The sequence below is a fragment of the Phascolarctos cinereus genome, unplaced genomic scaffold, assembly GCF_003287225.1.
Source record: "Phascolarctos cinereus isolate Bilbo 61053 unplaced genomic scaffold, phaCin_HiC Scaffold_4;HRSCAF=312, whole genome shotgun sequence".
NCBI lineage: Eukaryota > Metazoa > Chordata > Mammalia > Diprotodontia > Phascolarctidae > Phascolarctos > Phascolarctos cinereus.
In genome coordinates, this window is record NW_027555847.1 from 719,853,300 (window position 1) to 719,879,933 (window position 26,634).

The 26,634-nt window shown below is 59.3% G+C and overlaps 1 protein-coding gene across 5 annotated transcripts in view; it reads left to right on the top strand.

Annotated features, from left to right (window-relative positions):
- Window positions 1–891: 891 nt before the first annotated feature.
- Window positions 892–26,634, top strand: part of SMTN (smoothelin) — a 41,880-nt gene continuing 16,137 nt past the window's right edge. For 4 of the 5 annotated variants that reach the window (XM_020996378.2, XM_020996382.2, XM_020996380.2 and 1 more), the window contains exons 1-12: window positions 892–1,048; window positions 4,191–4,337; window positions 16,585–16,733; window positions 17,691–17,787; window positions 17,882–17,960; window positions 18,040–18,119; window positions 21,662–21,752; window positions 21,863–22,173; window positions 22,372–22,438; window positions 24,691–24,804; window positions 25,031–25,645; window positions 26,051–26,313. In XM_020996378.2, coding sequence (XP_020852037.1) covers window positions 4,287–4,337; window positions 16,585–16,733; window positions 17,691–17,787; window positions 17,882–17,960; window positions 18,040–18,119; window positions 21,662–21,752; window positions 21,863–22,173; window positions 22,372–22,438; window positions 24,691–24,804; window positions 25,031–25,645; window positions 26,051–26,313 — 1,917 coding nt within the window. In that variant the 5' untranslated portion in view covers window positions 892–1,048; window positions 4,191–4,286. The remainder of the gene's footprint in view (window positions 1,049–4,190; window positions 4,338–16,584; window positions 16,734–17,690; window positions 17,788–17,881; window positions 17,961–18,039; window positions 18,120–21,661; window positions 21,753–21,862; window positions 22,174–22,371; window positions 22,439–24,690; window positions 24,805–25,030; window positions 25,646–26,050; window positions 26,314–26,634) is intronic. The other variant, XM_020996381.2, reaches the window with a different exon arrangement.

Genomic DNA, 26,634 nt, shown 5'->3' on the forward strand with positions numbered 1-26,634 from the left:
TAACAGATTTTTCAGTATTTGAGAAGGGACATTGAAAGAGGTCCATGCCTGCCCTGCTGGAAAAAGGACAGTCTCCTCATTGCCCCTGGCACACACCATCCTTAAGGACTAGCCGCCAGAGGACCTGGGTTCAAACTCTGCAACTTACAACTCGTGAGCCCATCGGCAAGCCCCCCCAGCCCTCTTTGGGCCTCGATGCTGTCCTCAGTACGAAGGGTTGGACCGATGACCTTTACTGGAAGAAGCAGAGGTTAGCCCTTAATCGATGCGTGTTGCAATGCACGCTAGGAGGTCAGCCTTGCTCGGGCGCTCGGAGCTTTGCTCCTGGAATACGGAACATTGTTCGCGTCGCCCCCAGACCCCGGCTTTCTCGGCCCCTTCCAGCCAACCCCCGCAGCCCGCCGCGTCCAGGGACTCTGGCAGGCTCCTTCTGGCAGAAGAGGAAGAGGGCGGAGCCAGAGGTAGGGGAACTCAGCTGGGAACAAAGGGGAGAGAAAGAGAGAGGCAGAGGGAGGGGAGAGCGAGCTCAGCCTCCCGCCCCAGAGCCACCTCGGCCAGCCTCCCTCCGCGCGCGGTTGTTTCTCGGGCCCGGCCGTGGAGAGGGCCCCGGCAAGTCCGCGCTGGCAGACTCGAGGAGGGGAAAGGAGGGTGACGGAAGAGGAGAGGAGCAGAGGACTACAACCCCCAGGAGGCTGTGCGCCAAGTCGGCCGGCCATGCCTCGCAGGGAGGAGCTGCAGTGGAGGGGCGTGACCTAAATTAAATCGATCCAACCGCGGGAGGGAATAGGCTGGGGTGGGCGGGGCGCGGCGGCGGATTGGCGGCAGCAGAGGCCGAGGGGCGGGCCGGGGCGGGGCCTGCGGAGCCGGACTCAGGACGGGCGGGGTGGGACGGCCAGTGTCCCCGGGAGACGGTGGCGGAGCGGACGGCGGGAGGCGAGCAGCGGGACGCGATCCGAGTCCGGCCATAGAGACCGAGCGGGGCGCGCGGAGCGGACGGAGCCGGTGCATGGGCCTGGGCGCACGGGGCTGTGCGGGCCGCCGAGCCCAGGTGAGTGTGCGGGCGGCCGGAGCGGGAGGACCGCGTAGACGGGCCCCGGGGGAAGCACAAGTCCGGGTAGACGGGCCCTGGGGGATGCTCAGAACCGCGTAGACTGGCCCTGGGGGAGGCACAGGACCGTGTAGACAGGCTTTGGGGGAGGTGCAGGACCGTGTAGATGGACCCTGGGGCCGCGTAGACCAGCCCTGGAAGTATAGCAGGAACGAGTAGACGTGCTCTGAGGAATGGCCCGACTGTGTAGATGGACCCTGGGGGAGGGCCGTATAGACAGGTCCGAAGGTGATGATGGACTGTACCACATAGACGGGTCTAGGGGATGGCCAGGACGGGGTCCATAGCCGGTCCTGGTGGAAGGACAGCCCTTTGTCCCGGGATTCGACAGGAAGGGCCACTTAGGTGGTCAGCAGGACAAGGGCGGGAAGGCCCCAAAGGTCTGGAGGGACGAGGACTGCGGGGCCAGGTCCAGTGGGACAGAAGGGAGATTGGAATTGCGAGCAGTCATTCTTCCCAGGAGGGAGCTGCTTAAATGCGATGGGGGCACAGGGGACCCCAGACTGATGAGGAAGGAGCGGTGCTCATTGGACCTGTGGGGAGACAGGAGGAAGGGGCGCCTGAGACTTTCTCAGTGCTTGGCCGGTGCTGAGCACCTAGGAGACACTTCACAGGTGCTTCCTCACTGCCTGGCAGTCCCTGAAGGCCCATGGCTCCTGCCTGAAGAGAGACGGCTCCTCAGCAGTTGGGGAAGGGCACCACCGAGGGTCTCAGGGGCCAGAATGGCTTAGATGGTCAGGAGGGGATGGGGCCACAGGCAGGGGGGGTAAAGAATATGATGGAGGTCGGATGAACAGACCATGGAGTAAAAGTGACCCAGTGATGAGGGGCCCTGTGGACAGGGTGAGGGGGTGAGTTACTGAACTGTGATGCAGGTTTCCGGGCCTCCGTCACCTTCCTCCAGACTCTGACGCTAGGGGAGGCCAGCACCCGTTTTTAGGGCAGAGGACAAACCCTGCCCAGCCCCCCCACACACCCCCACTCCCCATCCCACGTGACTGGCAGCTCCCACACACACCTACCATGCAGCTGGTCCTCCACATGGAGGATTGGGAGCCCCTGACTCAGCCTGAGTCTGACACCTGTTAGTCATAACCTCCGCTCACCTGGAAATCCTTGCATGGATGAGGGAGAGGGGGTGCTGAGCCCTAAGGAGACCATGAGGACGAAACTGCCCTCCATAGGTGACCCTGACAGGCCAGCCTGAGCAGGGAGGGTAGAGTCCCTACTGTACCTGCCAGATAGGTCCCCCAACCAGGAGGCCTCCCCCTCCCCCCCAGTCATGCCTTCAAGAGAGTGCTCAAGGGCGTGATTGGATTGAAGGCATGGGTTTGGGTGACTCCCTAGTGACTGGCAGGCAGAGGCCTTTCTGGGGTGGCTTGGTCCTGTAAGGGGGGCTGACTCTCTGTAGCCCTGGGAGCCGCAGTGGTGGGGTGCGCAGAATGGGGAGGAGCTCCCCAGGTGATCTGGCCTATGGAGGAGCAGAGAGCATGACAGAATCAGCCTCAGGCTGAGTCAGGGGCTCTGGTCCTGTCTAGATTGGAGAGAAAGAAGAAGAAGGCTATCCATGGGAGGCGGTACTCTTTCCCTATGTGGGTGGGAGCCGCCAGCCACATGGGATGGGTGGGTGCTCTGGAGCTGGGAGAGCTGGGCAGCTCTGCCCTAGAAGTGGGTGCTGGCCTTCCCTGGCATCAGAGTCTGGAGGGAGGTGATGAGGAAGGAGAGTGGAAGGCATCCTGGTTCAGTGAAGTCTTGGACTCCAAATGGCCCTGTTCTGAGCCCCTGCCCCTCTCCCACTCATGAGCTGTGTGACTCTGGGCAGGTCAATCCCCCTCTCTGGGCCTAATGTGTGAAGTGAGAGCTTTGGACATGGTGATTGCTAGGATCCCTCCCAGCTCCAGACTCCTCCAGCCTGAGCCCCCTGTTCTGAAAAAGGAGCAGGAGGCTGAGCCTGGAGCCCAAGAGACTAGGGTTCAAATCCTGCCTCAGACACTTGGCAGCTCTGGGGGCCTGGGTGGACCTCTGAACCTCAGCCTGATTCTGTCTGTAGTCCTTACCTCTGGGATGGCTCTGAGGCTCAAGGAAAAAGACGGGTGGGAAGCGTCTTACCAAGCTGATGGCAATGGACGACTTCTGCTGTTGTCCTTGTGAGGGACCCTGGACCCGGACTTAGACAACGATCTTTTTTTTAATGTTGAGAAAATGGAGTCACGCAGAGAGGAAGGGTCCTGCCCATGGTCACTGGGTCACATGGAGGAAGAGGCAGAGCTGGGATTCAGACCCAGGTCATGTGGCTACAGAGCTAGGCACTTTCCCACTTTACTGTGACGTCCCCTGTTCTGAGGCCCCTCCCGGCTCTGACGTCCCCTGTTCTAAGGCCCCTCCCGGCTCTGACGTCCCCTGTTCTAAGGCCCCTCCCGGCTCTGATGTCCCCTGTTCTAAGGCCCCTCCCAGCTCTGACATTCCTTGTTCTAAGCTCCCTCCCAACTAAAACGTTTTGTGAGCTCTGACTCCAGACGGCCAGTTGGGGACACCAGTTCCTTATGCATTCAAGGAAGAGTGATGAAATGCCTTTTGTGGTCAGGTGCTTGGTTAGCTCCAGAATGGGGGATCCTGTCCCCGGGACGGCCCCCCTCTAAAAGAGGAAAGGCATGAGGACTGGTCATGGGGGAGCCCGAGTCCATGCACTGTGGGCAGAGATGATCACGATGGTGATGAGAGGTCACACAGTGTCCTCGGGTTTCCAGAGCACATTCTACGTGCTCTCGTTCATTCCTCACAAAGGCCTTTGAGGCAGGTGGCCCAAGCATCCCCATTGAACAGATGAGAAATCCAAGGCCTCTGAAAAATTAGCTGTCTAGCATTGAAGAGAGAAGCACTTGAACCTGGGGCTTCTTACTTCCTTTCCATGATACCACGCTGGCTATAGCCTGGTAGAGACTGGAGGAGAGAGGCCCAGGGCCCTTGCGGAGACTGTCGGAGCCGGACGGATGGACAGACGGGACTGTGCTTGGACAGGGAGCCGCCTGGCCCCAGCCTCACGTCCCCTTCTTCCCATGGTCCCAACTGGGCTTTGTTGCAGACCCTCCTAGGAACGCCCGAGTGCTGGACCTCAGCAGCCAGCCAGAGCTGCCCCTGGCATCGTCCCTGAGAGCAAGCAGAGCTTGGAAGCTGTAAGATGGCGGACGAGGGTCTGGCCGGGCTGGACGAAGGAGCCCTGCGGAAGCTGGTGAGTGAGCTCTGGAGGCCCCTGCCCTGCCCCAGGGCACTGCCATCCCCTTCCTCCCGTCATCCCCGGGGGCTGCGGAGGCAGACTGCACCCCTCTCCAACCCCCCTGCCCTAGAGGCTCTGAGAGAGGAAGGACTGTATCCCGGGTCCTAAAGCTGGTGAAAGACCGAGCTGGGACTGAGTCGGGACTTCTGAGCCTGGAGGCCAGGGCACCAGTGACTCCTGGTGCTTGGGCGTGGGGATGCCTCGTCCCCTACGTGTGCAGGGCATTCGCCGTCCTTTTAGACCTCATAACAGCACCACGAGTCAGACCGAGCAGGTAAAATCACCCCCACTTTACAGATGAAGAAACTGAGGCCCAGAGGAAGCTCACAGTGAATTAAGGGCAGAGCTGGGACTGAGAACCTGGAAGTGCTGATTTCTAGGCTGTTCGGTCTTGCTCTAGAATAGGGGCGCAGGGGAAAGGCTTCCCTTTGTTTCAAGGAATGGAACTGGGGGGCCTGGGGGGGGTCTTGCAGCCAGGAATGTGGTTTCACTAGGTCAGCTCTGGAGCCCCTGTGGAATTTACCTCCCTCTGTGCCAAGCTGCAGAGGCAGAGTGTTTTAGCATGTCTGGAGCGGGCAGCCCCGCCTCTCCCCTCCCCCCTGATTAAACAGTAAAGGAGTCATGGGTTCTGCCCCGGGCGGGAGCAGGTGCACGGTAGGGTCCGCTGCCACCCAACCCTGCTCTGGGGCCAAACTGCACCCCCGTGCCCTCTCCACCAACCCCCAGGCAGCACCTCCCTGGGGCAGGCAGCCTCAGGAGGCCCCAGCCAAGGGCACCAGCTAGCCTCCCTTGTCCTTCCCTCTGGACAGGTCCAAGAACCTGGGCCCTCCCAGGTCAACTCCAGAGTGGGCCTGAGGACCATGACACCTCCTCTTGATCCCCCTTAGAACAGGGGATGTCACTCAGCCTTGAGAGATAAGTCTGGCAGCCTCTGAAAACAGCCAGCCCAGGCACATCCCACAACTGGCCCGGGGCCTGGGAACGTCAGACTTGGAGTCAGAAGGCTGGGTCCGTGCCCCAGCTCAGCTGGTTACTATACGTGTGGCCTTGGGAAAGGCCCTGGGCCTCTCTGGGACTCATTCCTCCTCATCTGTAGAATGGGAGGCATGGACTGCACCGTATCTGAGTCTCTCCCAGGTGTGACATCCCCTGTTCCGAGGCTCCTCCCAACTCTGACACTCCCTGTTCTAAGGCCCCTCCCAGCTCAGACACTCCCTGTTCCAAGGCTCTAAGGTTCTAATCTGGGAAGCTCTGACATTCTATGGTCCATGCTCTAGGGCCCCTCCCAGCTCAGACATCCCCTGTTCTAAGGCCCTAAGGTTCTAAGCTGGAAAGCTCTGACATTCTGTGGTCCACGTTCTAGGCTCCTCCCAGTTCTAAGTCTGTGATCCTGGGATACTGTGAAGGTACTTCCCCTCTCTGGGCCTCAGCTTCCCCCTCTGTAAACAAGAGCACTGTAGCAGCTGCTCTCTAAGGGCCCCCTGTGCTGCACCATTCAGGACCTGTCATCTCTGGTGAAGACTTGGGTTCTAGTTCCGGGTCTGGGAGTTTCTAGCCAGGTGACTCTGAGTGGCTTTTTGCCTCGATGTCTCCATCTGAAATGATGATTCCTCCTCTGCCAGCGTGTTTGGGAGGAGAGGCTGACCCAGGTGGGAGCTGCCAGCAGGATTCTTTGGTCCTAGGGTGGGGGGGTCAGTCAGCAGAGCCCCGACACCCCCACGGGGCGTATCTCCATACAGAGAGCCCGTCCACGCCGGTGTCCTCAGACCCCCAGCCACGTAGCAGGAGCTCCAGGCTGCAGCCGGGCCTTTTGCTGCCCCCTTGTGTGCCCAGGGAATCTCTTGATGAGACTCAGGCAGAGCTCAGTCCGAGGAGGCCTTTATAGGGGCCCCCTGAGGGCCCCAGGATGAAGAGAAGACAGGGTCCCTGAGGTCAGGGCCCTTCCTCAGCTGAACACGGAAGACCAGTGTGCTGATGGCCTTCTCTTTGGAGCCGGGCCTCGGTGACTGGGCACCACAGTAGTCTGGATTTCCAGCGGCCCCAGTGTCCTGCCCACGTACTTTAGCCATGAGGAGACTGAGGCCTCGAGGCGGAGGGGCTTCCATGCAAGGACAGGCAGATAGGAAGAAACATGAAATCTGACTCCAGATCCGTGAGCTCGGTGCCCAGGAGAGGCTCCTTCCTCTCCCCCCCACCCACAGCAGGTGCCTTGGCCTTCCACCCCCTTCCCCCCAAGGCAGCTGGGCGGCCCCCCACCCCACCCCCCAGGAAGGGTCAGGAGGAGTTAAAGATTTACTGCTGCCTGAGGCTCAGAGATGAGCAGCTGGTGACCAGGGCAGGCCGAAGCTTTCCAAACCTGGCCAATGGTCCAAGGTTGGAGCAGCTGCACCCCCTCCTTCCTGCCCCTCCATCTCATGGGGCTAGAGGCTAGCGTGTCCACCGAGGGCACCGTTGCTGCTTCACCTGCCAGGGGCCCAGGGAGAGACCCCAGAGCAGCGTGGGGGAGAGAGGAAGACCCCAATCACCCCCTGGGACCCAGGGGAAAACACAGCTCTGTTTTTGCCTCTGTAAAATGGAGATGGGGTGCCTGGGGGAGGGGGAGGGGTGATCTCTAAGGCCCCCTCCCAGCCCTGACATCCCCTGTTCTAAGGCCCTTCCTCGCCCTGACATTCCTTGTTCTAAGGCCCCCTCAGCCCTGACCTTCTCTTTTCTAAGGCCCCTCCCAACTCTGACATTCTCTGTTCTAAGGGTCCTCTTCAGCTTTGACTGCTCTCATCCATCCATTCATTCATTCAAGATGCATTTATTAAGCACCTACCATGTACAAGGCGCCGTGCTTAGTACTGGCTCTACCAAGATAGATGGGACCCGTGACTCCCATGACAGAGCCTGTTGTCTGATCCAAGGAGCCTGAGCCAGACAAAGAGGAGAGGTTGCAAGGGGTCAGTGTGAGTCAGAGTGCTCAGGGAGCCAGATTGGGGGGGCCTAGAGGGCCAGGTTGGGGGGGGAACCTAGGAAGCCAGGTTGGAGGGGCCTGGAGGGCCAGGTTGAGGGGGCTAGGAAGACAAGTTGGGAGGGGCCTGGGGGACCAGGAGCTACTAGGCTTCCCAGCCCCTCATGCTCTTGACCGCTCCAGTGGGTCTAGGAAGGCAGCTGGGAGGGGGGTGGGAGGGGACTGTGCTTAGAGTCACCAGAGCATCCTCAGGAGGGGAGAAGGGGCCGGCAGGCCGGGGGCAGCAGGCAGGAAGGGAGGGATGCCAGGACGGGACAAGAGGAAGGAAGACAGGGACAGGAGACAAGGCTGCTGACAGAGTGCAGGCCTCTGGCTCAGGCGAGGGCAGGATGGGGATGGGAGCCACAGAGCGCTGGCTTTGGCGGCCTCTCAGTATGTCCACTTCCTGCAGGGAGGAGAGACCAGCGTAGTCACTTGGAACATGAGCGGTCCAAGCCTTGAATGCCAACATCAGCCCTGCTCCCGGCCCCCTCAGGCCCTCATGCAGCACTACTTTGTGTTTCTGTCTCTGGGGCAGTGTTGGAAGGGGAAGAGCATTTGGGTTTGGGGGCTCCAGGCTTGGCTCTGCTGCTGTTTCATGCGGGCCTCTGACCCCCTTCCTTCCTCCCCTCCCCCATTCTTCTCTTCTTTTCCTTCATGTCTTCCTCCTCGTTTCCCTCCCTATCCCCAGAGGGTCAGACTTCAGGCCTGCTCGGAACCGCTGCTCAGACATCTGGCCTTTTCCAATTCCTCCTCCCCTATTTTAGAGTGTCTCCAAGCACCCTGGTTTCTATTGTCCATCTCCCCCATTAGAATATGAGCTCCTTCAAGCAGGGACTCACTCTTTGTGTCTTTAGGGCCTGGTGTACAGTAGGGGCTTAATTAATGCCTGCTGATTGAAGTCTCACTCTGGCTCTTCAGAATTCCTAAGTGAGGCAAGGCAGTCTGGTCCTCACCTTAGGCAGCTGAGGAGAGGCAGGGCCCTGGGGGCCATTCAGCTCCTAGCTGAGCCCTGGGTTTAGGCTAGATGTAGGCAAGGTCCTGCCCTCCTGGGGCTGCCAGTCTAAGAGAACAATGAGACACAATTGTGGATGATGGTAATACCGCCATGATCTGGTAAGCTCTCTAGAATGTGGCGAAGGGTTGTGTGAAGTCTGATGGGGAAAGAGGGGACCCACCTGGGGGTGGTCAGACAGGGCTCCTTTTTTTTTTTTTTGGCTATTCAATGAGGTTAAGTGACTTGCCCAGGGTCACACAGCTAGTAAGTGTTATGTGTCTGAGGCTGGATTTCAACTCAGGTCCTCCTGAATCCAGGGCCGGCTGCCTCATGGAAGGCCCCTTCTAAGGGATGACATCAGAAGGGGTCAGCAAGTGAGGAGGGAAGCAAAGGATTGGAGGTGGGAAAGCTGGTGGACTGAAGAAGGAGTCCCTGTCCTCTCTGCCCAGAGCTCCCGGGATCTCCCAGGCTAGGAGGGTCTCTCCCCAAGGGGGTCTCCAGAGTGAGCCTTGGGTGGTAGGGAAAGCGATGTCCAAGGCCATAGTGGCAGATCCCCTCTTTTCACAGGTGGGGAAACTCAACCCCAGAGCAGCAGGGCCAGGCTAGGACCCAGGCTGTGGAAAGAGGGCCGCCCCCAGTGTAACCTTGGATAAGCCCATGCACTTCTCTGGGCCTCAGTTTCCCCCTCTAGGGAGGGGTCCTCTACAGCTGGAGATATAGGATCCTAGGACGCTCGGCCAGGGCTCCGTCTTGTTCGTTCTCTGTGGCCAGCCAACCTTGTCAGCTAGAGCCCTGCATGTCTGGTTTGAATCATAAGCTGGAGAGAGGGAGGGAAGGATGTAGAGATGAATGGACGGATGGATGGATGGATGAATGGATGGGTGGACAGATGGATGGACAGGGGGGCAGAGGGGACTTCCCCTTCCCTCTTCCTTCCTCTTTCCTTCCTCCCTCCTTTCCCTCCTCCTTTCCTTCCTCCCTCTCCCCCCCTCCCCTCTCTTCCCCTCCATTCTTCTCTTTTCCTTCCTCCTCATTTCCCTCCCCATCCCCTCTCTCCCTCCTCCCTCTCTTTCCTGGGGGGAAGGGGAGCAGAGGACAGACCTCTCGGTTTCTTGCCCCCGGCACCCCCAGGGCATGTGGGGGCAGTTGCTGGGGGAGGGGAGAGTGTCTCAGACCCCTCATTTTCCTGCCTTGGCACAGGGATCCCAGCTCCCCCGGCTGCTTCTTGGCTTCCAGTCCCGACCAGGGGCTCTGGGAGAAGACAAGTCCATATAAGGGAAAACTCCGCTCCCAGGCCACCGCTCAATCACGGGGGCTCCTGTCCCCACCTCCCAGCCCTGTGGCCCCTCAGCCTCTTCTGCCTCCCCAGCTTTCCCAGGCTTCCCTAGGGCTCTCCCCCTCCACCCCCCTCCCCTGACTGCCCCACGCTCCCTCTGTCCTGGGAGGTTTGGGCTCTCTCAGCCCCCTTCCTGTTTCCTTCCCACACATTCCTGAGGGCTGGGCGGGGGGGGGGGGGGGGGGGGGGGGGGGGGGGGGGGGCGGCTGCACGTGGCAACAGCTGGGCCTGGGAGGGGCTGGGGATCCCAGCTGGGACTGGGGCTAGGCTTGTGTCTGGCACGGGGATGGGAGTGGAAAGAGTGAGCAGCCAGAACAGAGACCCTGAGGACCAGCCACAGGGCCCCCCCCCACACTCCTGGGCCCAGCCTTGACCATCTGCAATGTCCACCATCCAAATCACCCCCTCCTGTACCCTGGAGCCCCAGTCCCTGCAGCCTCGCCTCCCCCCAAACCTGGAGTTATAGTTGCCTATAGCCCTTGGCCACTCTAGCACCCCCTGGCTAGCCAAACCTTTCCTTTCCTCCTGGACCTCCCCCCAGCCTGGGCCATCCCAGGCCCCACTGTCAGCCTGTGCCGTGGCTGCCCGCTTGCCCAAACCCTGGTCTTCTGAGCCTCCCCTGCCTCCAGCCTTAATCTTCCACTCCAGCCCCAAAACCTGGGATTCTGGGGTCCCTTTTCCCAACCTCAGCCATCCTAGCCCAGCCACTGAGTAGTGTAATAGTTTGAGGTACACAAAGCCACGCCTAGACTGCCCGGGTGCCCTGGCTCAGGGGTGGGGCCCGACTGCCAGTGGGCACCATTGGCTGATTCAAACAAGTCAGCTGCTGCCCACGGGCACTCCCTGCTTGGCGAGAGGGGAGGGGCGAGATATGTAGGCGCAGCAAAGCCAGAGGCTGACAGATGATGACAGACTGATAGTACCTCAGCTCTCAGAAACTCCAGGGGCCTGAGAACAGGGGATGCCAGAGAGGAGAGGGGCCTGAGAACAGGGCATGTCAGAGCCAAAAGGAACATGCTTCTTCTTTTCCCTGGCTCCCCCACACCTTTGGAAGGCCCCCAACTTAAGGCATTAGACAGGAGCGAAGCTGTCCTTGAGAGAGGTCAGGGTTAATGACCCTGTGGCCCCCTCTGTCATGAACCGTGAAGGGAGGACCCCACAAGCTGCCCCCTGGCCTGGATCTCGGGACCTCGCCTTCAGCCTTCATCACTTCGTGCCCATCTGTCCGGCGGGGGGGGGGGAACTCCTCCCAGGCCATGGTTTGTGAAACAGGGGGGCTCCACTGCCAGGCTATATGGAGCACTTCCATTCAGCGAGCACTAATTAAGCCCTGACTGTATACCAAGGCACCAAGGATACAGAGGCCAAACAAGACAGTGCCCCTGGGTGCCCAGAATGTCTTCCAGGAGTTTACATTCTATCAGAGGGAAACAGTACAGTAGGAACAGCAGTACCCAGGCTCGGAGTCAGGACACCAGAGTTCCAATCCTAGCTCGGCCATAGATTTGCTCTGTGACCTTGGACAAGCCACATAACTACTCTGGACCTCAGTTTCCTCCTCTGTAAAAATGAAAGGCCTGCCCTTCTGGCTCTTCACTATGGCCCTGGGAGAACTGACACTGAAGTAGCTGTGTTCCCTGGGCAGAGTCTTCCCCTCCCCAGGCCTCAGTTTTCTCCTCTGTAAAATGGGTGCTGTCTCTGTCGGCAGCACTTGGATGACAGGCCCCCGGCTGTTGGGAGGATCAATAAGAAGGGGAGGGAGGCCTCTTGGGAGCTGTTACTCTATCCTCTCCCCCACCCCACGTCCCCAGCTCAGAAGGCTTTTCCTCCCAGTGTCTGACAGTGGCTTGTTCTAGCTGGCTGTAAGACTGAAGCTGGCCTGGGCGGCTGCCCCTCCCCTCCCACCCCTGCAGCAGACAATAACCCTTTGTACTTTTCCTGTTGACTCATTAACCATCTCCCTGCTAGGAGGAGGAGAGGGACCTACCAGAGCCTGTAGGGCCCTGCTAGGATTTAGAACTAGGCAGGGGCTTAAAGACCCTCCAACCCACCTCCTCGCCATTTTCCTGGGTAGTTGGCTTTCCCTGCCAGGTTTTGATGATTGAAATAGAATTGCCCCTGCCCCCACTCCAGTAGAGCATAAAATCCCTGAGGGCAGGGACTGGTTTTTGGTTTGTTTGGGGGTCCCTGTGGTGCCTGCCTCTGGGTCTGGATTAGATCTGTGCCCGAAGCCAGCAGGGCCTCAGAGGCCACAGGTGTGCCGGAGCGCGCACCCTCGGGGGCAGCAGGCCTGACGTTCAGGTCCTGCCTCCTGCTCTGACCAGGACTGTTCATGTCTAACCAGGGATGCCTGAGCTCAATCAGAGCGTGGACCCTGAGGAGGAGGGGACGTTAGACCGACCCACGTAGTAGGGGGGGGTCTGGCCCCCAACTCCTTCCCTTCCTGTTCGCTCAGGCTGGGCCTGGGAGGGTTCTTAGAACATGGAGCAGCATCTGTCAGAGCTGGGAGGGACTTTTAGAACAGCCTGTCAGAGCTGGAAGCCTTAGAACACAGAATGTCAGAACTGGGCAGTTTTGAAAACCTAGAACAGAGGCCATCAGAGGTAGGGATGGGAGAGGAGGAGAAGACCCTAGAGGTGATGTAGGCCAGGGTTTCCTCACCCAGGGTCTGTGAACATAATTTGTCTTTTTGAATTTTGATCCCCTTTTCGATATAAGTGGTTTCTTTTATGATCCATGGTCTTTCATTTTATAACACAAGAAGGGTGAAGATCTGCAGGCCTGGGAGCCAGCAGTTCCCAGGCCTGGTCTCCTATGGAGAGTTTCCAGCTCCCTCTTTCATCTTACAGAGGAGGAAAGCCCAGGAGGAGGGGTCTGCTGGAGGTCACACAGCGAGGGAGCAGGTCTCCCGACTCCTCACTACCCCCAAAGCTCCCCCTTGCCCATCCTTGGCAGGATGGGAAGGGCGGGGACTTTTCAGGGAGCTAAAGGAGGTTGGGCTGGCCTCCTTCACCCCACCCTCACCTCCAAAGGAAGCTCACAACCTCCCATGGCCCAGGCACCCCCACTCCTCCTTGGGCCAGGCCAGAGCTGGCAAGGACCCTTGGGCTCAGTGGGGAGAGGGCCCTGGGGGAGTTTTCCAGGTAAGATTACTTGGAGCTGGGGGAGTGTAGAATAGGAGTCCCAGCTTTCTCAGCAGAGGACCCAAGCTGTCTCCAAGCCTGGATGTTGGCCCTCTCAATGGCTCAGGCTCCTCTCTCCAGGCCTAGGCCTCAGCACCAGCCTGGGCTTCCCCTGGATGGGAGCTGGGAGGGGCCGTGGAGTAGGGGACAGGCAGGACCACTGGCTGGCATGGAGGCCAGCCCCTTCATTTCACAGATGACGAAACTGAGGTCCAGAGAGGGTCAGGACTAAGTTCTAAGGAGCTTAGGGGATGGTAGAGCTGTGAGGGCTCTGGAACAGGGTATGGCAGAGCTGGGAGGGCCCTAGAGCAAGGGATGGCAGAGCTGGGAGGGCCTTAGAACAGGGGATGGCAGAGCTGGGAGGGGCCTTAGAACAGGGGATGGCAGAGCTGGGAGGGTCTTGGAACAGGGAATGTCAAGGCTGAGATGAGACAGGACTTAGAGCACAGCAGCTTTGGGCTAATAATACAACAACAATAATTTTAGCAATTCCCATCGCCCTCTAAAGTTCCTATCCTTCTGGCCTCGTGGGTACAACCAGCACTATTACCCTTATTTTACAGATGAAGATACAGATGCTCAGAGGGGAAGTGACTTTTCTGTGTTCATACATCTAGTCCTACCCCATAAATTTACAGGAGAGGAAACTGAGGCCCTGAGGGGGGGACTTAGGCCTGGACCTGGCTCTCCCACTTCCCGAGCCAGGGCTTTTTCCGCTGCTGCCACTGGAGTGTGGAAGAAATAGCCCTGGCCTGGGAGTCCTTCCTGTCGGACACCCCTCCCCACTCCCCACGGGGTGTTTGGCAGCTTCTCCTGCCCTCCACCCCCCAGGAAGCTGGGGGATGGCCCAACCTGCCAGCGCCACTGCTCCCAGGGGTGAATGAGTTCCCATGGTCACTTTCTGAGCGCCTTGGAAGGAAGCCTGAGGAGCAGGCACGGGGTGTGCTATCCTCAGAGCATGGGGGACTTGCCTGCTTTCCCAGCCTGGGCCTGCTAGGTGAGGAAGGGGCAGCTGCTTCCCCGGGGCTGCCCCCCCCCGCCTGGGGGAGCTGCTCCTGCTTCCTCTGCTGGATGGAGATAGTCCTTGAGCCCTGGCCGGCCTTCCACTCCGAGCCCCCCCAAGCCTCCTGCCTTCCTCCCTCCCAGCTGCCCCTCCCCTCTCCTTTCCCTCTGACCCTCGATCTCCTCCTCCCCTTTTCTTCTCCATTCCCTTTTGCTCTCTGCCCCCCTACCGCTTTCCCCTCCTGGCCGGCCTCCTCCCAGGGTGTCAGAGGAGTGTCTCCAGCCCCTCCCCAGCAGGTACTGCTTGCTCCCCCCTCCCTTCACCAGAGTATGGACGCCACCTGGGGCCCAGGGAGACCCAGAGGAAGCTCTCACCACTGCATTTCCTCATTTGTTTCCTAGAATTGGGGGGTCCTGGGGGTTTAGTTTCCCCTTATCTCAAGAGCCCCCAACCCTTCCAGGTTTTGGTGTGGTAGAAAAAAGTCTGGTGGGGCGGGTAGGAGTCCAGTGGCCCAGCTCTGCCATCCCCTGTTCCAAGGCCCTTTCAGCTCTGCCATCCCCTGTTCTAAGGCCCTTCCCACCCCCACCCCCACCCCCTGGAAGCTGCCTGCTTGTCTGCTTTAGGCCCTGCCCTGCTGGCTAGGGGCCGGGGTGGGGGTGGGGGGTTGTTGTTAACAGGAATCCTCTCCCCTCAGACTTCTGCCCTCCCCCAGCTGCTGGGGCTTATAAGAAGGGGAACAGAGAAGCCTGTCTTCTTCCCCCCACCCCAAGTCTGGAAATGGGTGGGGGAGTAGATGGGAGCAGTTTAACTCCAGATTCTGGAGGGGAAAGGAGGAGGGTCAGGATGAGGAGTAAGCTGGGCTGCGGCCACAGACCCTGGGGCCCAGCTCCCTCCCTCCCTCCCACTAAGTCCTGGGATCCAAGATGATCCTCCCTGTGGCTCTGAGTGCCCATCCCTATGTTACAGTGAGGCCCAGAGGCTGTGACTTGCCCAAGTTCACACAGATTGTAAGGGGCAGGGCCAGGACCAGAAACCAGGTCACCAGACTCCTGAGCCCAGATTTCTTTCCAGGGAGGAGAAGGGGGGGGCATCTCATTGGTGTGGGGAGAGCAATGGATGGAGTCAGGAAGACCTGTCTGACCTCAGACACTGACCCTGGGCAAGTCACTTAAAAGACCTGTTTGCCTCAGTTTCCTCATCTGTAAAATGGGGGTGATCATTGCACCGCCTTCCCGGGGCGGTTTTAAGGATTACAAACCTGAAACATCTATATAAATGGCAGCTGCAATCACCATCCTCCTCCTCCTCCTCCCTTTCCCCTCCCCCACTCCAATGAGAGGCTAAAGGGCCAGAGGCCAGAGACCCAGGTTCAAGTCAGAAAATGACCCTTGACCCTTACCAGCCATGTGGTACGCGCCCTCCAGGCAGCAACAAGGCCTGAGTTAGGGCCCCCTGCAGCCTTCCCCACAGACCCCAATGCAGTCATGGGTCAGGTCCCTTCCTGAGGGGGCAGTAGGCCCACCTCCTGCCTCGGTTTCCCTCCAGTGTCCCACACTGTGGCCAGAGCTGAATTTGAGCTTTGATTCCCTACTGCCCCTGACTGTCGGTGGGATCTTAACCAAGTTACTTCCCCTTACTAGACCTCAGTTTCCCCATCTGTAAAATTTAGATCATCATCTCTGTCCCTCTCAACCCCTAAAATTGTTTCTTAGGCAGTGAAATGCAGTAGTGGAGACTGGAAGACCTGAGTTTAAATGTGGCCTCAGACCCTTACTAGCTATGTGACCCTGGGCAAGTCACTTAACTGTTTGCCTCAGTTTCTCTCCTCTGTAAACTAGGAGGGAAGGGGAGACTGAGCTCGGAAGTCCCCTCCAACTCCTTCGCTCTGCTCTGGGCAGGTCGCTGGACCCTGAGCTGGCTGCTTGCCTTCTTTGGCCTTGGTTTCCCTCAGGGGCTTAGGCTCAGCAGTCCATTAGCTCCTACTCTGGAGGCCGGTTGGATCTTCGGTCTTTTTCTGTCCGGCCTGGCTTAGCACAATGGGCACTTAACCACTAATGGCGTCTGGGCTTGGTGAGGCTCCCACCTCCAGGCAGCCAGATGTCACCCCCTTCTCCTTGCCACTCCTCTGCTCTAGAATCTTCTGTGGCTCCCAGCTGCTAGGATCAAGTACGGACTCCTCCCGAGGGCATCTCAACCGTTCCCAGCCTGGCTCTAGACCCTGCCCAGGCTGTCCTCCAGCAGGCTGGTACCTGGCTCTATGAGAGACCTGGTCCTGGGGCCCCTGAGTTATTCACCCCTTCTCCCCTTGTCTCAGGGGCCGAGCGCTGGAGACACTGAGGTCAGAGAAGCAGGCTTGTAGCGGTGTGCGTGATGGCACGTGCCGGCCCCAAAGCTCAGCTCTCCCACTACCCGCTGGGTAACCAGGGGTGGGTCGCTGAGCTTCCCTGGGACTCAATTTCTTCATCTTTAAAATGGGAATCATTTGCTAGTGGACATGTAGCGCGATGGCTCCCTCTGACATTCCGGGACCCAGGCACGTGAGCGCGTGGGCGTGGGGCCAGACAGGCTGTCCATTGTGTGCCAGGGTCAAGGGAGCCCCAGAGCCCCTGGTGTGGGTGGCACACACAGAGCCCCTCCCTGCCTGGGAAACGCCACCCCAGCCCACCCCGGGACTCCCTCTGTCCGTCCCCAGCTCGAAGTCACACTGGACCTGGCCGAACGGCGCCGCATCCGCTCGGCCATCCGTGAGTTACAGCGGCAGGAGCTTGAGCGGGACGAGGGGGCCTTGGCATCCAAGCGTTTCCGGGCAGAGCGGCTGGAGAACAAGGAGAACTGGCTGCAGTGAGTACCTGGCCCTCAGCCCCTGCGTGGGCCTCAGCCTCCCCATCTGTGGAGTGGGCCTGTTCCACGGTCAAAGGATCCGAGACCCTGAGCGGGAAGGGACCTTAGAGTGCCTCCACAGATGGAGAAACTGAGGCCCAGAGAGGCCACCCAACTCGCCCCATGTCACTCGGTGTCTGAGGCAGGGCTTAAACCCAGGACTTTCTCCCTCTGAGGCCAATAACTCCCTCTGCCATATCATGCTGCCCAGTGATGGAATGACTCCCCAAGGTCACCTTCCACCCCTCCTTCCTTCCCTTCCTTCTCCCCTTTCTTCCTTCTTTCCCTCCTTTCTTCCTTCCTTACCTCCCTTCTTCCCTCCCTCCTTACTTTCCTTCCTTTTTCCTTCCCTTCCTCCTTCCTTCCCCCTTCTTTCCTTTCCTTCTCCCTTCCTCCCTCCCTCCCTTCCTTCCCTCCTTCCTTCCTTCCTCACTTCCCTTCCTTCCCTCCCTTCCTTCCTTTTTCCTTCCCCTTCCTCCCTTTCTTCCTTCCTTTTCTTCTCCCTTTTTTCCTTCCTCCCTCCCTCCCTTCCTTCCCCCTTCCTCCCTTCCTTCCTTCCTTTTCTTCTCCCTTTTTTCCTTCCTTTCTTCCTTCCTCCCTTCCTTTCCCCTTCCTTCCTTCCCTCCTTTCTTTCTTTTCCCTTCCCCTTCCTTCCTTTCTTTCTTCCTTCCTCTTTCCTTCCCTCCCTTTTTTACTTCCTTTCCTTCTTCCTTCCTTTTTCCTTCCCCTTCCTCCCTTCCTTCTTTCCTCTTCTTCTTCTTTCCTTCCTTCCTTACCCTCCCCCCATATAAATGTGGATCTGGGCTTCCCCCCCCATTAGACTGTGAGCTCCTTGAGAGCAGGGTGTGTGGTTGGGGCTTTCTTTGTATCCTGGCACACAGTCGGTGCCTAATAATTGCTTGTCTGTTGTGCGCACAGCTCCCAGCAGCAGGAGGAGGAGCAGCAGCGGGTGGCCCTGGCCCTGCTGTCAGGCAAGCTCGAGGCCATCAGCGATGTGGAGGAACTGACCACCCTGGTGAGGGCCCGGGCCCGGGCCTGGGGCAAGGGACGGGGTGGCGGGAGGGGCCCGGCAGGACCCCCTTCATTCCTGTGGCCCCCCCTCGTTGCAGCTGCGGGCGGCCGCTGAATACGAGGAGCGGAAGCTGATCCGAGCTGCCATCCGCCGAGTGCGCGCCCAGGAGATCGAGGGTACGACCCCTTCCCGCCCCCTGCTTCCAGCCCTCCTGCCGCTGCCCTGGCCCCTGACCGCTCCCTTCTCTCCTTGCAGCGGCCACCTTGGCAGGAAGGGTATCCGGTGCCCAGGAGGACAGTGAGGGGCGGGCAGCCAGGAGGCGGGCACGCCAGGAGGTGAGCAGCACCCCCCGGGGGAGGGGAGTGGGCCCTGCAGGCGGGCGCCTGTTTGTGTCTGTGCCCCTGTGCCCAGTCCAGGGCACCAGGGACGAGGGAGCCAGCCTTGCAGTCGGCCTGACCCTGACCTTCGGCCTCACCCCCAAAAATGTCCCCCTCTGCTTTCCTTTGGGGTCAGACAGGGGCAGTGACGAGAGGCCAGCCCCTGCAGCCTGGGACCTGCATTGAGTCCTGGATCAGTCCCTTCCAAGTGGTATGATCTTGGACATGTCACTGCCCTGGTGAAGAGGCTGGCCCCTCCCGGCTCAAAGATTCCCTGTTCTGAAACTCCTTGGGGTCTGAAGCCCCTCTCGGCTCTGACATGCTCTCTTTCACACACACACACACACACACACACACACGCCCCTTCTGTGTACCCGAGTCCCCAGGAAGAGGCTTTCCAGGAGGGAGGGGAGGCGTCTGGGGGGACAGAAGGCTTCTTCCCAATCAGATCCCACCAAGTCTCATACTCCAAAGGTGGATGGGCCTGGCCCTAGAAGTAGTGAGTTCCCCATCACTGGAGTGAGTCAAGCTGATTCTAGATAACTGTTCGTTGGGTGTGTTTGAGAGGAGTCCTGCTCGGATACAGAGGAGTTGAGTGGCCCCAGGCCCCACCCGCTCTCTAATCATCTTTTCTCTGTGTATCCTTTTCTCACCCAAACACTTACGCAGGGGGTACAGAAAGGGGGAGCTTGTCCGGCCCGTCCCGCACATTCACCTGTTGGGTGTCACTGGGCTTTCCTTACAGGCGGGCTCTCCATCAGTCACTGGGGAGCAGAGATGTCAGAGTGAAGCCTCTGGAGGCAGGCCGGGCTTCAGGGGAGTGGGGAGGGAGAGTGTCGCAGGAGTGTGGGCCCACGGTTGCCAGGGTGGAGTGGGCAGGTGTGGTCAGCCCTGTGCACACCTGCCTTCTGTTTGCTCTCCCAGAGAGCGGGTGAAAGGTCATGGCGTACTATGGTGGGAGGCGGCTGCTGCCTGCTGTGACTGCTCAGTGGGTCCGGGGCCCAGGTTCCCTTTCCATGCCTCAGTTTCTTCATTTGTAGTTTGAGAGGGTCAGAAGAGATGACGTTCCAAGTTCCCCTAGCTCTGACGTTTTTATAGCACAGAATGCCAATGCTGGAGGCCCTGAGTCAAACCTGACCAGTGGACCGTCCCCTCAAGACCCCCCAGGGCAGCCCATCCTAGCTTGGTGCTGCCGGAAGGCAGTACTATCTACATGGGTGACCTTGGGCCATTCATGGCGTGTCCTGGGCCTCAGTTTCCCCAAATGTAAAATGAGGCCACTGGCCGAGGCAAACCTTCGGCTCTTCCAGCCCTTGGCTGAAGCCTTGTTACCTGCCAGGGCTCCTTCCACGTTCCTGAGCCTCGGTTTCTTCAACAGTCCAATGAGGGCTTTGGACTGGGGGCTCTTGGCGTTCAGCCGAGGCGCCTGGGACACTTCTTCCTGTTCTCGAGGCTAAGGTAGATTCGGTTAGATTAAATTCAGTTACATCCACCTTCCCTATCCCTCCCTCTGGGGCCAGGTAGTTAGGCTTTGTCCGGCACAGCCTAAAGGCCCCTCCAGCTGTGGCGTTTTGTGTCCCGAGGGCCTGGGACCCTTGGTCAGGAGTCAGCGAGAATGTGTGGAGGGAGCTGATGTGGGCCGAGGGGACGGCATCCCTCAGAGAAAAGCCATAGGGAGGCGCCATGCCAAGGGCTGCCACTAGAGGCTGCTGTCCCACCAAGGTCCGGGACCCTTGGCTTCTGCTCCTGTCTGGGTGGGGGCTCATGTTCACAGGTAGTGAGGCTGCCTCCTCCTGCCCCCAGCCCTGTCCCACCCCACCCTACCCCTACCCCATTAGCACAGCTCTTTGGTGAGGGATGAGCTGGTTTCTCCCCCTGGCTCTGCCCCTAACTCGTTTCCTGAAAGCCTTTTACCTTGCCTCAGTTTCCCTATGTGTAAAATGAGGTTGGGCTAGAGGATCTGTACCTAAGGGTCCTTCCATCTTCTCTCCCATTCCCTGGTCTCTGGACCTCTCTGTGTGCCTGTGCGTGTGGGTGTGGGTGTGGAGTCCATGGGACTGAGTTTAAATTTAGCTTTGCTACAGGCTTCTTGACCCAGTTCTGTCCCCTCTCTGGGCTTCTGCTTTAAAAGTCCAGGACCAGAGAGGACTTTAGAGGAGGAAACAGGCTTAGGAAGGTGAAGTGGTTGGCCCAGGGTCAACTCAGGTAATGAGCATCTTGGACCACAGAACCAGTGGCCTTTCCTCTAAAATGGGCTTGGGGGAAGTTCAGTTCTCAATCTGTGACTGTGTGTGTGTGTGTGTGTGTGTACACAAATGTGTGCATGTATACGTACATGCCTGCCTCTATAGTCCGTATTTCAGCCAGCCTTCTTGTCAGCATCCATGTATACATGTATGTACACATGCATATGTGTGTGTGTGAGCATGAGAGTAGCCCTGTGTGTCACTAGCAGGATGAAGGGCCGCTGTGTTCCAGCCCTATCAGAACCAGGCTACCTGAGCCCCACCCTAGCTTTCCTTCCCAGCTACTTTGCATGACCTAAGACATCTGGCACCGCCCTGTCCGCCCTACAGAATAGAGTTGGGTGCCGCAGCCTGAGGGTCTGGGGCTGTCTCTCTCTCACTCTATCTCTTTTTCTCTCTCTGTATCTCTTTCTCTGTCCTTTTCTGTCTTGCCTCTGTCTATCTCTCTTTGTCTCTGGCTCTCTCTGTCTCCATCCTGTCTCTATCTGGCTCTCTCTGTCTCTGTCTCTTTCTGTCCTGTCTCTCTGTCCTTGTCTCTCTATCCTACCTCTGGCTCTCTCCTTCTGTCTCTGTCTCTCTCTGTTTCCATCCTGTCTCTATCTGGCTCTCTCTGTCTCTGTCCTTGTCTCTCTATCCTACCTCTGGCTCTCTCCTTCTGTCTCTGTCTCTCTGTCCTTGTCTCTCTATCCTACCTCTGGCTCTCTCCTTCTGTCTCTGTCTCTTGTCCTTGTCTCTCTATCCTACCTCTGGCTCTCTTCTGTCTCTGGCCTCTCTGTCTCCATCCTGTCTCTATCTGGCTCTCTCTGTCTCTGTCCTTGTCTCTCTATCCTACCTCTGGCTCTCTCCTTCTGTCTCTCTCTGTCTTGTCTCTCTATCCTACCTCTGGCTCTCTCCTTCTGTCTCTGTCTCTCTGTCCTTGTCTCTCTATCCTACCTCTGGCTCTCTCCTTCTGTCTCTGGCTCTCTCTGTCTCCATCCTGTCTCTATCTGGCTCTCTCTGTCTCTGTCCTTGTCTCTCTATCCTACCTCTGGCTCTCTCCTTCTGTCTCTCTCTGTCCTTGTCTCTCTATCCTACCTCTGGCTCTCTCCTTCTGTCTCTGTCTCTCTGTCCTTGTCTCTCTATCCTACCTCTGGCTCTCTCCTTCTGTCTCTGGCTCTCTCTGTCTCCATCCTGTCTCTATCTGGCTCTCTCTGTCTCTGTCCCTGTCTCTCTGTCCTACCTCTGTCTCTGTCTCCTTCTGTCTCTGGCTCTCAGGCAAAGGACCAGGAACAGCAGACCGAGTGTGTGCAGACTCAGGCCCAGACCAGCCAGTGGCAAGAAGACGCCCCCGGCTCCAAGCTAGACGGTATGGCCTGGGCTCGGGGGGCGCTGGGGCTTTGTGAGCCCCTGGCGGGAGGGCCGGGGAGGAGGGGAGGAGGGACTATGTGGGCCACCCCCACTTCTTGTCTTTGTCAGGCATGGCCTCTGGGCCCCTCCTGCTGCTGGATGCTCTGGGCCCAAGGCCCCCCAGCCTGCCCAGCCCACCCTCCACGCCTTCATCCTCAGAGCCAGCCCAGTGCCCGGTGGAGACAGGTAGCGAGGAGGCCAGTGAGAGGCCCCCCAGCACCTCCCTGGAGGAGGATCCAGGTCCTGCGAGTCCCCCCAGGGCTATTAGCCCTGAGGAGCCCCAGCCTCTGCAGGCCCCCCAGAGCCCAGGACCCTTCCCAGCCCAGCCTAGGGAGCACATGCCAGGCCAACTTCTGGGCAGCAATGTCCAAAGTGGCAAGGTAGGTGACCTGGGGTGGAGAGGGGGTGGTCAAGTCTGTCTCAGTATGATTGCCTCCCCACCCCACCCCTGGCCGATATTTACAGACCACCCTTCCCTGACCTTGGTTGTGAATGGGCAGCCTGGCCCTGGGGTGGCCCTAGCCGGGAAGGCCAGAGGCCTCACAAACAGGGCCATCCAAGGCTACATTTCTCCTCAGCTGGGCCCAGGCCAAAGACAGCAGGTGGCAGAGAGAGCATTTGGGACCCCCGATGCGAAGAAAGCTGGTAAGGAATTGGGCCTTAGCTGGTCCCCCCACTGGCCCTGAGGAAGGGCCTCTGGAAAGCCCCAGGGGCCCAGGCTTCAGGGCCTTGCCTAGGTGCCCCTGGGAGAGCCTGGGGGGTCACCTGGCTGTGTGGCAGAGGGCTAAGGGGGGCCAAGGTACAGGGAGGGCAGTGGCAGAGCCAGGCACACTGCTTTGGGAGGGAAGGAGCTCCCCGTCCTGGAGGGCTGCCATGCTGTTCAGATGTGGGCTGGTGTGGATGGCCTCAGAGGTTCTCTGGGGTTTGTAGGGCGGTGCCCAGGAGGGAGGCTGCAGCACGCGGGGCCCTTGACCTGGGCCCCAGGCCAGCGGGCAGCTTCACCGCCATCCCGCAGCCTGCCGTCAGGGCTGGGAGATGGAGGGGCTGTTTATCCAAGCAGCTCTACCTCCGAGCCTTGAAAGGGAAACCACGGCCTCCTGCATTCTTCTCCCCAATAAGGGCTGGGCCCCAGGCTCCCCACCCCGATGCCCTCCTGGGCACTGGGCAGACATCTCCGGACCAAGAGGGGGCAGGGGCACCCTGCTGAGAAGCTGGGCCCTGCCTCCCACCAGGTCGAGACAGCCTCCTGGGGAAGCAGTCTGGACTCGGGATCAGGGGTCTGGCTGTACTCTGGGACTCAGTTTCCTTGTTTGTAAAATAAAGAGGTCAGACAGGTCATCTCTCTAGGCCCTTCCAGATCTGAACTGGTGACCTCATAACCTTGAGCCTTTCATCACCAAAGTGTCTCGGAGCAGTTTGGGGTCTCAGAATACCCCTTGAGGAGCCCCCTCCCTGGTGGAGGATCCTCAGTCAGGGAGGGTGCCAGGGGTTCAAGGCTCTAGTGGGCATTGTGGTGGGAAAGAATCTACCCCCCAGGTGCAACACGGACTTGCCCTGCCCCCATCCTCCCCAGGGCTCAGGGGACCTCAGAGGCCATCTCATCTAGAGGGGGAAACTGAGGCAGGGGGTGACCAAGTGGCAGAGGGAGGAAGGATTGTCATACAGGTCTTCCAGCGCCAGAGCCAGAGTACTTTCCATGACATCCCCGTCCATCCCGAGCACCCACATCTGAGGGGAGGAGGAGAGAGAGCACGGCAGCTACCAGTGGGGGAGCAAGCTGGGGAGGGGTGGGGAAAGGGGACAGAGCCTCAGAAGGTTTCCAGGTTGGAGGCAGGGAGCAAGTGTTTGGGAGAAGGGAGGAGGAAGTGTGTGTTTGGGTGTGTGAGTGAGGGGGAAAGAAGGAGGCATCAAAGAATGGGGGGGGTGAGTGAGTATGTGTAAGGGGGAAGGAAAGAATTGTGAGTGTGAGTATGTAAAGGGAAGGAAGGAGGTGTGAGAGGATGGGGGCATGTATGTATGTGTGTGTGTGAGTGTGTAAGGAGAAGAAAGATGTGAGAGGATGGGGGCATGTATGTGTGTGAGAGTGTGTAAGGGGAAGGAAGAAGGTGTGAGGATGGTGACTGTGTGAGTGAGTGTGTAAGGGGAAGGAAGGAGGTGTAAGGATGGGGGTGTGAGTGTGTAAGGAGAAGAAAGATGTGAGAGGATGGGGGCATGTATGTGTGTGTGAGTGTGTAAGGGGAAGGAAGGAGGTGTGAGGATGGGGGCATGTGTGTGTGAGTGTGTAAGGGGAAGGAAGGAGGTGTGAGGATGGGGACATGTGTGTGAGTGTGTAAGGGGGAGGAAGGAGGTGTGAGGATGGGGGCATGTATGTGTGTGTGAGTCTATAAGGAGAAGGAAGGAGATGTGAGAGGATAGGGGCATGTATGTGTGTGTGAGTGTGTAAGGGGAAGGAAGGAGGTGTGAGGATGGGGACATGTATGTGTGTGTAGTATAGGAGAAGGAAGGAGATGTGAGAGGATGGGGGCATGTATGTGTGTGTGAGTGTGTAAGGGGAAGGAAGGAGGTGTGAGGATGGGGACATGTATGTGAGTGTAAGGGGAAGGAAGGAGGTGTGAGAGGATGGGTGTGTGTGAGTGTGTAAGGGGGAGGAAGGAGGTGTGAGAGGATGGGTGTGTGTGTGAGAGTATGAAGGGGAAGGAACAAGGTATGAGAAGACGGGGAGTGTTGGGCGTGCTCAGAGTGGCCCTCTGTGAGGGGCCCACACTGCCCCCTCCCCTGGCCCCCTGTGAGGGCCCACACTGACCGCTCACTGGCTCTCTGCCACACACCCCCAATGGCTTTCTCCTCTCTTCCTGGCATGCATGTGGCACCACCCCTTCCTCTGGCTTCTCCCGCAGCATGGGCATTGGCAGTGCCCTCTCTCCACAAGCCCAGCCTCACCAGCCTCCCCAGCCCGCGCTCCTGCCAACGCTCCCTGTCGTTGCTCACCCCCCGCAGGGCTGAGGCCCCAGGTAGCGCCCACTGTCCCCCCCACTTAAGGATCTGGGATTCAGGTGGGGAGGGGCAAATCACGGCAGCTGGCCCTCAGTGGCCTTCCCCACCATCCCACCCCAGGGATGCCCCAGGGAAGCGTTGCATCCATTTGGCTTCTTCATCAAATGTCCTGGGGGCAAAAGCCCTAGAGGTCCTATCTGGCCCCCTGACCTTGCCCTCCCTCCTTCTGAATCTCCCTCCCAGACTTCCCCAAGGCCAGCCCCTCCCCTTTCCAGAGGACCAGCTCGGTGCGGGACCGGGTTCGCAAATTCACATCCTCTGAGTCACCTGCCCCCCCAGGGGCCCGGACCCCCCAGCAGCAGCGACTCCTCAGCTCCGGGGACCGGGCAGCCCCAGAACCCCACCGACCAAGTGAGCAGCGCCCTGGACTCACGAGCAGTGTGAAAGCAGAGCTGGGCCCTTCTTCCTCCTCTTCCTCCTCCTTCTCTTCCTCCCTCATCACCTCCAAGATCGCCGGCAGCAGCACCCGCACCTCCTCCTGGCAAGGAGAGCCCCAGATTGTCAGAGTGGGGGCCAGGGATCGGGATTGCCCTAAAGAGGAGGGCCCAGGGGGGAGGAGCCTGGCCACGTCACAGGGGAGGCCCCTTGAAAACGGAGAGAGGGGGCCCCCACTGGGCTCAGAGGAGCCCAGCACCCTGCCCGTCGCTGCCAGGCAGGCTGAGCAGGGCAGCCGGACCCCGCAACCCCGAACCGCTGAGGAGGCCAGCATGAAGACCACCTTCACCATCGAGATCAAGGATGGCCGAGGCCAGCCCATCAGCAGCCGAGTGCTGGGCCCCGTGGGCAACCAGAGGGCAGGTGGGTGAAGAAGGCCTGGGGCCAAAGAGGCTTGAGCTGTCTGGGGGGAGGCGGGGGCGAAAAATGCCCCCCTCCCCAGCCTCCAGGTGATATCTCGGGGTGGAGCTTTTTTGTTCTTTCCCTTCTCTGTGGGTCCTTCCCCTGGCATCTCCACCCAGGCAGCAGACAACCTCTTCCCCGCCAATTGGCACTGGGTAGGCACAGCCTCCCGGGGATGTGGGAGTCCAGGCCTGGCTCCTTTGAACCTGAGCTCCACCTAGATGCGGAACCAGGAAAATTGGGGGCCTGGGGTAGGCGGGGATTGGGGACATCTTTTCTGTCTCCCCCACCTGGAGGCACTGACCCAGAGGGTGGGGATCAGGAGGGCGCCCTCCTCCATTCTGATTAAGTCTCCCACCTCCACAGAGCTGACACTGGGGCTCAGAGGCACCCCCGTCCACTTTGGCGGCGGCAGCACCGGGATGGGCACCGTCAGGCATGTCAGCACCCCCAGGACCGTCAGCATCCCTGGGACCGTCACACACGTCAGCACCCCCAGGACCATCAGCATCCCCGGGACCGTCACACACGTTAACACCCCTGGGACCGTCAAGCACGTCAGCACCCCCGGGACCGTCACTCATGTGGGCAGCACCAGCCATGTCTCCAGTGGGGGTCACACCAACAAGGTGAGGGCCTTGGTCTGCCTCATGTCCCCTGGGAGAACCTGGGGCTGTTAAGCCCGGGCAGGGAGTGGGGGGGGGGCGGGAGAGCCTGTCATCTAGTATGTCATGGGCCTGCACAGCCCCAGAAGGCGGAGCCAGGACCACGGGGCAGAAGTTACAAAGACAATGAAAGCCGTGCCTGAGAGTCATGGCACAGGGTGTGCTGGGCGGCAGTGGGCTAAGATAGCCCTCAGCCTGGTGTCAATGTGGTGACCCCAAGAGTGGGGGGGCCACCAAGCTGCCTCAGGGGGCCTAGGTCAGACGTTGGAAATGGGTGGATGAGTG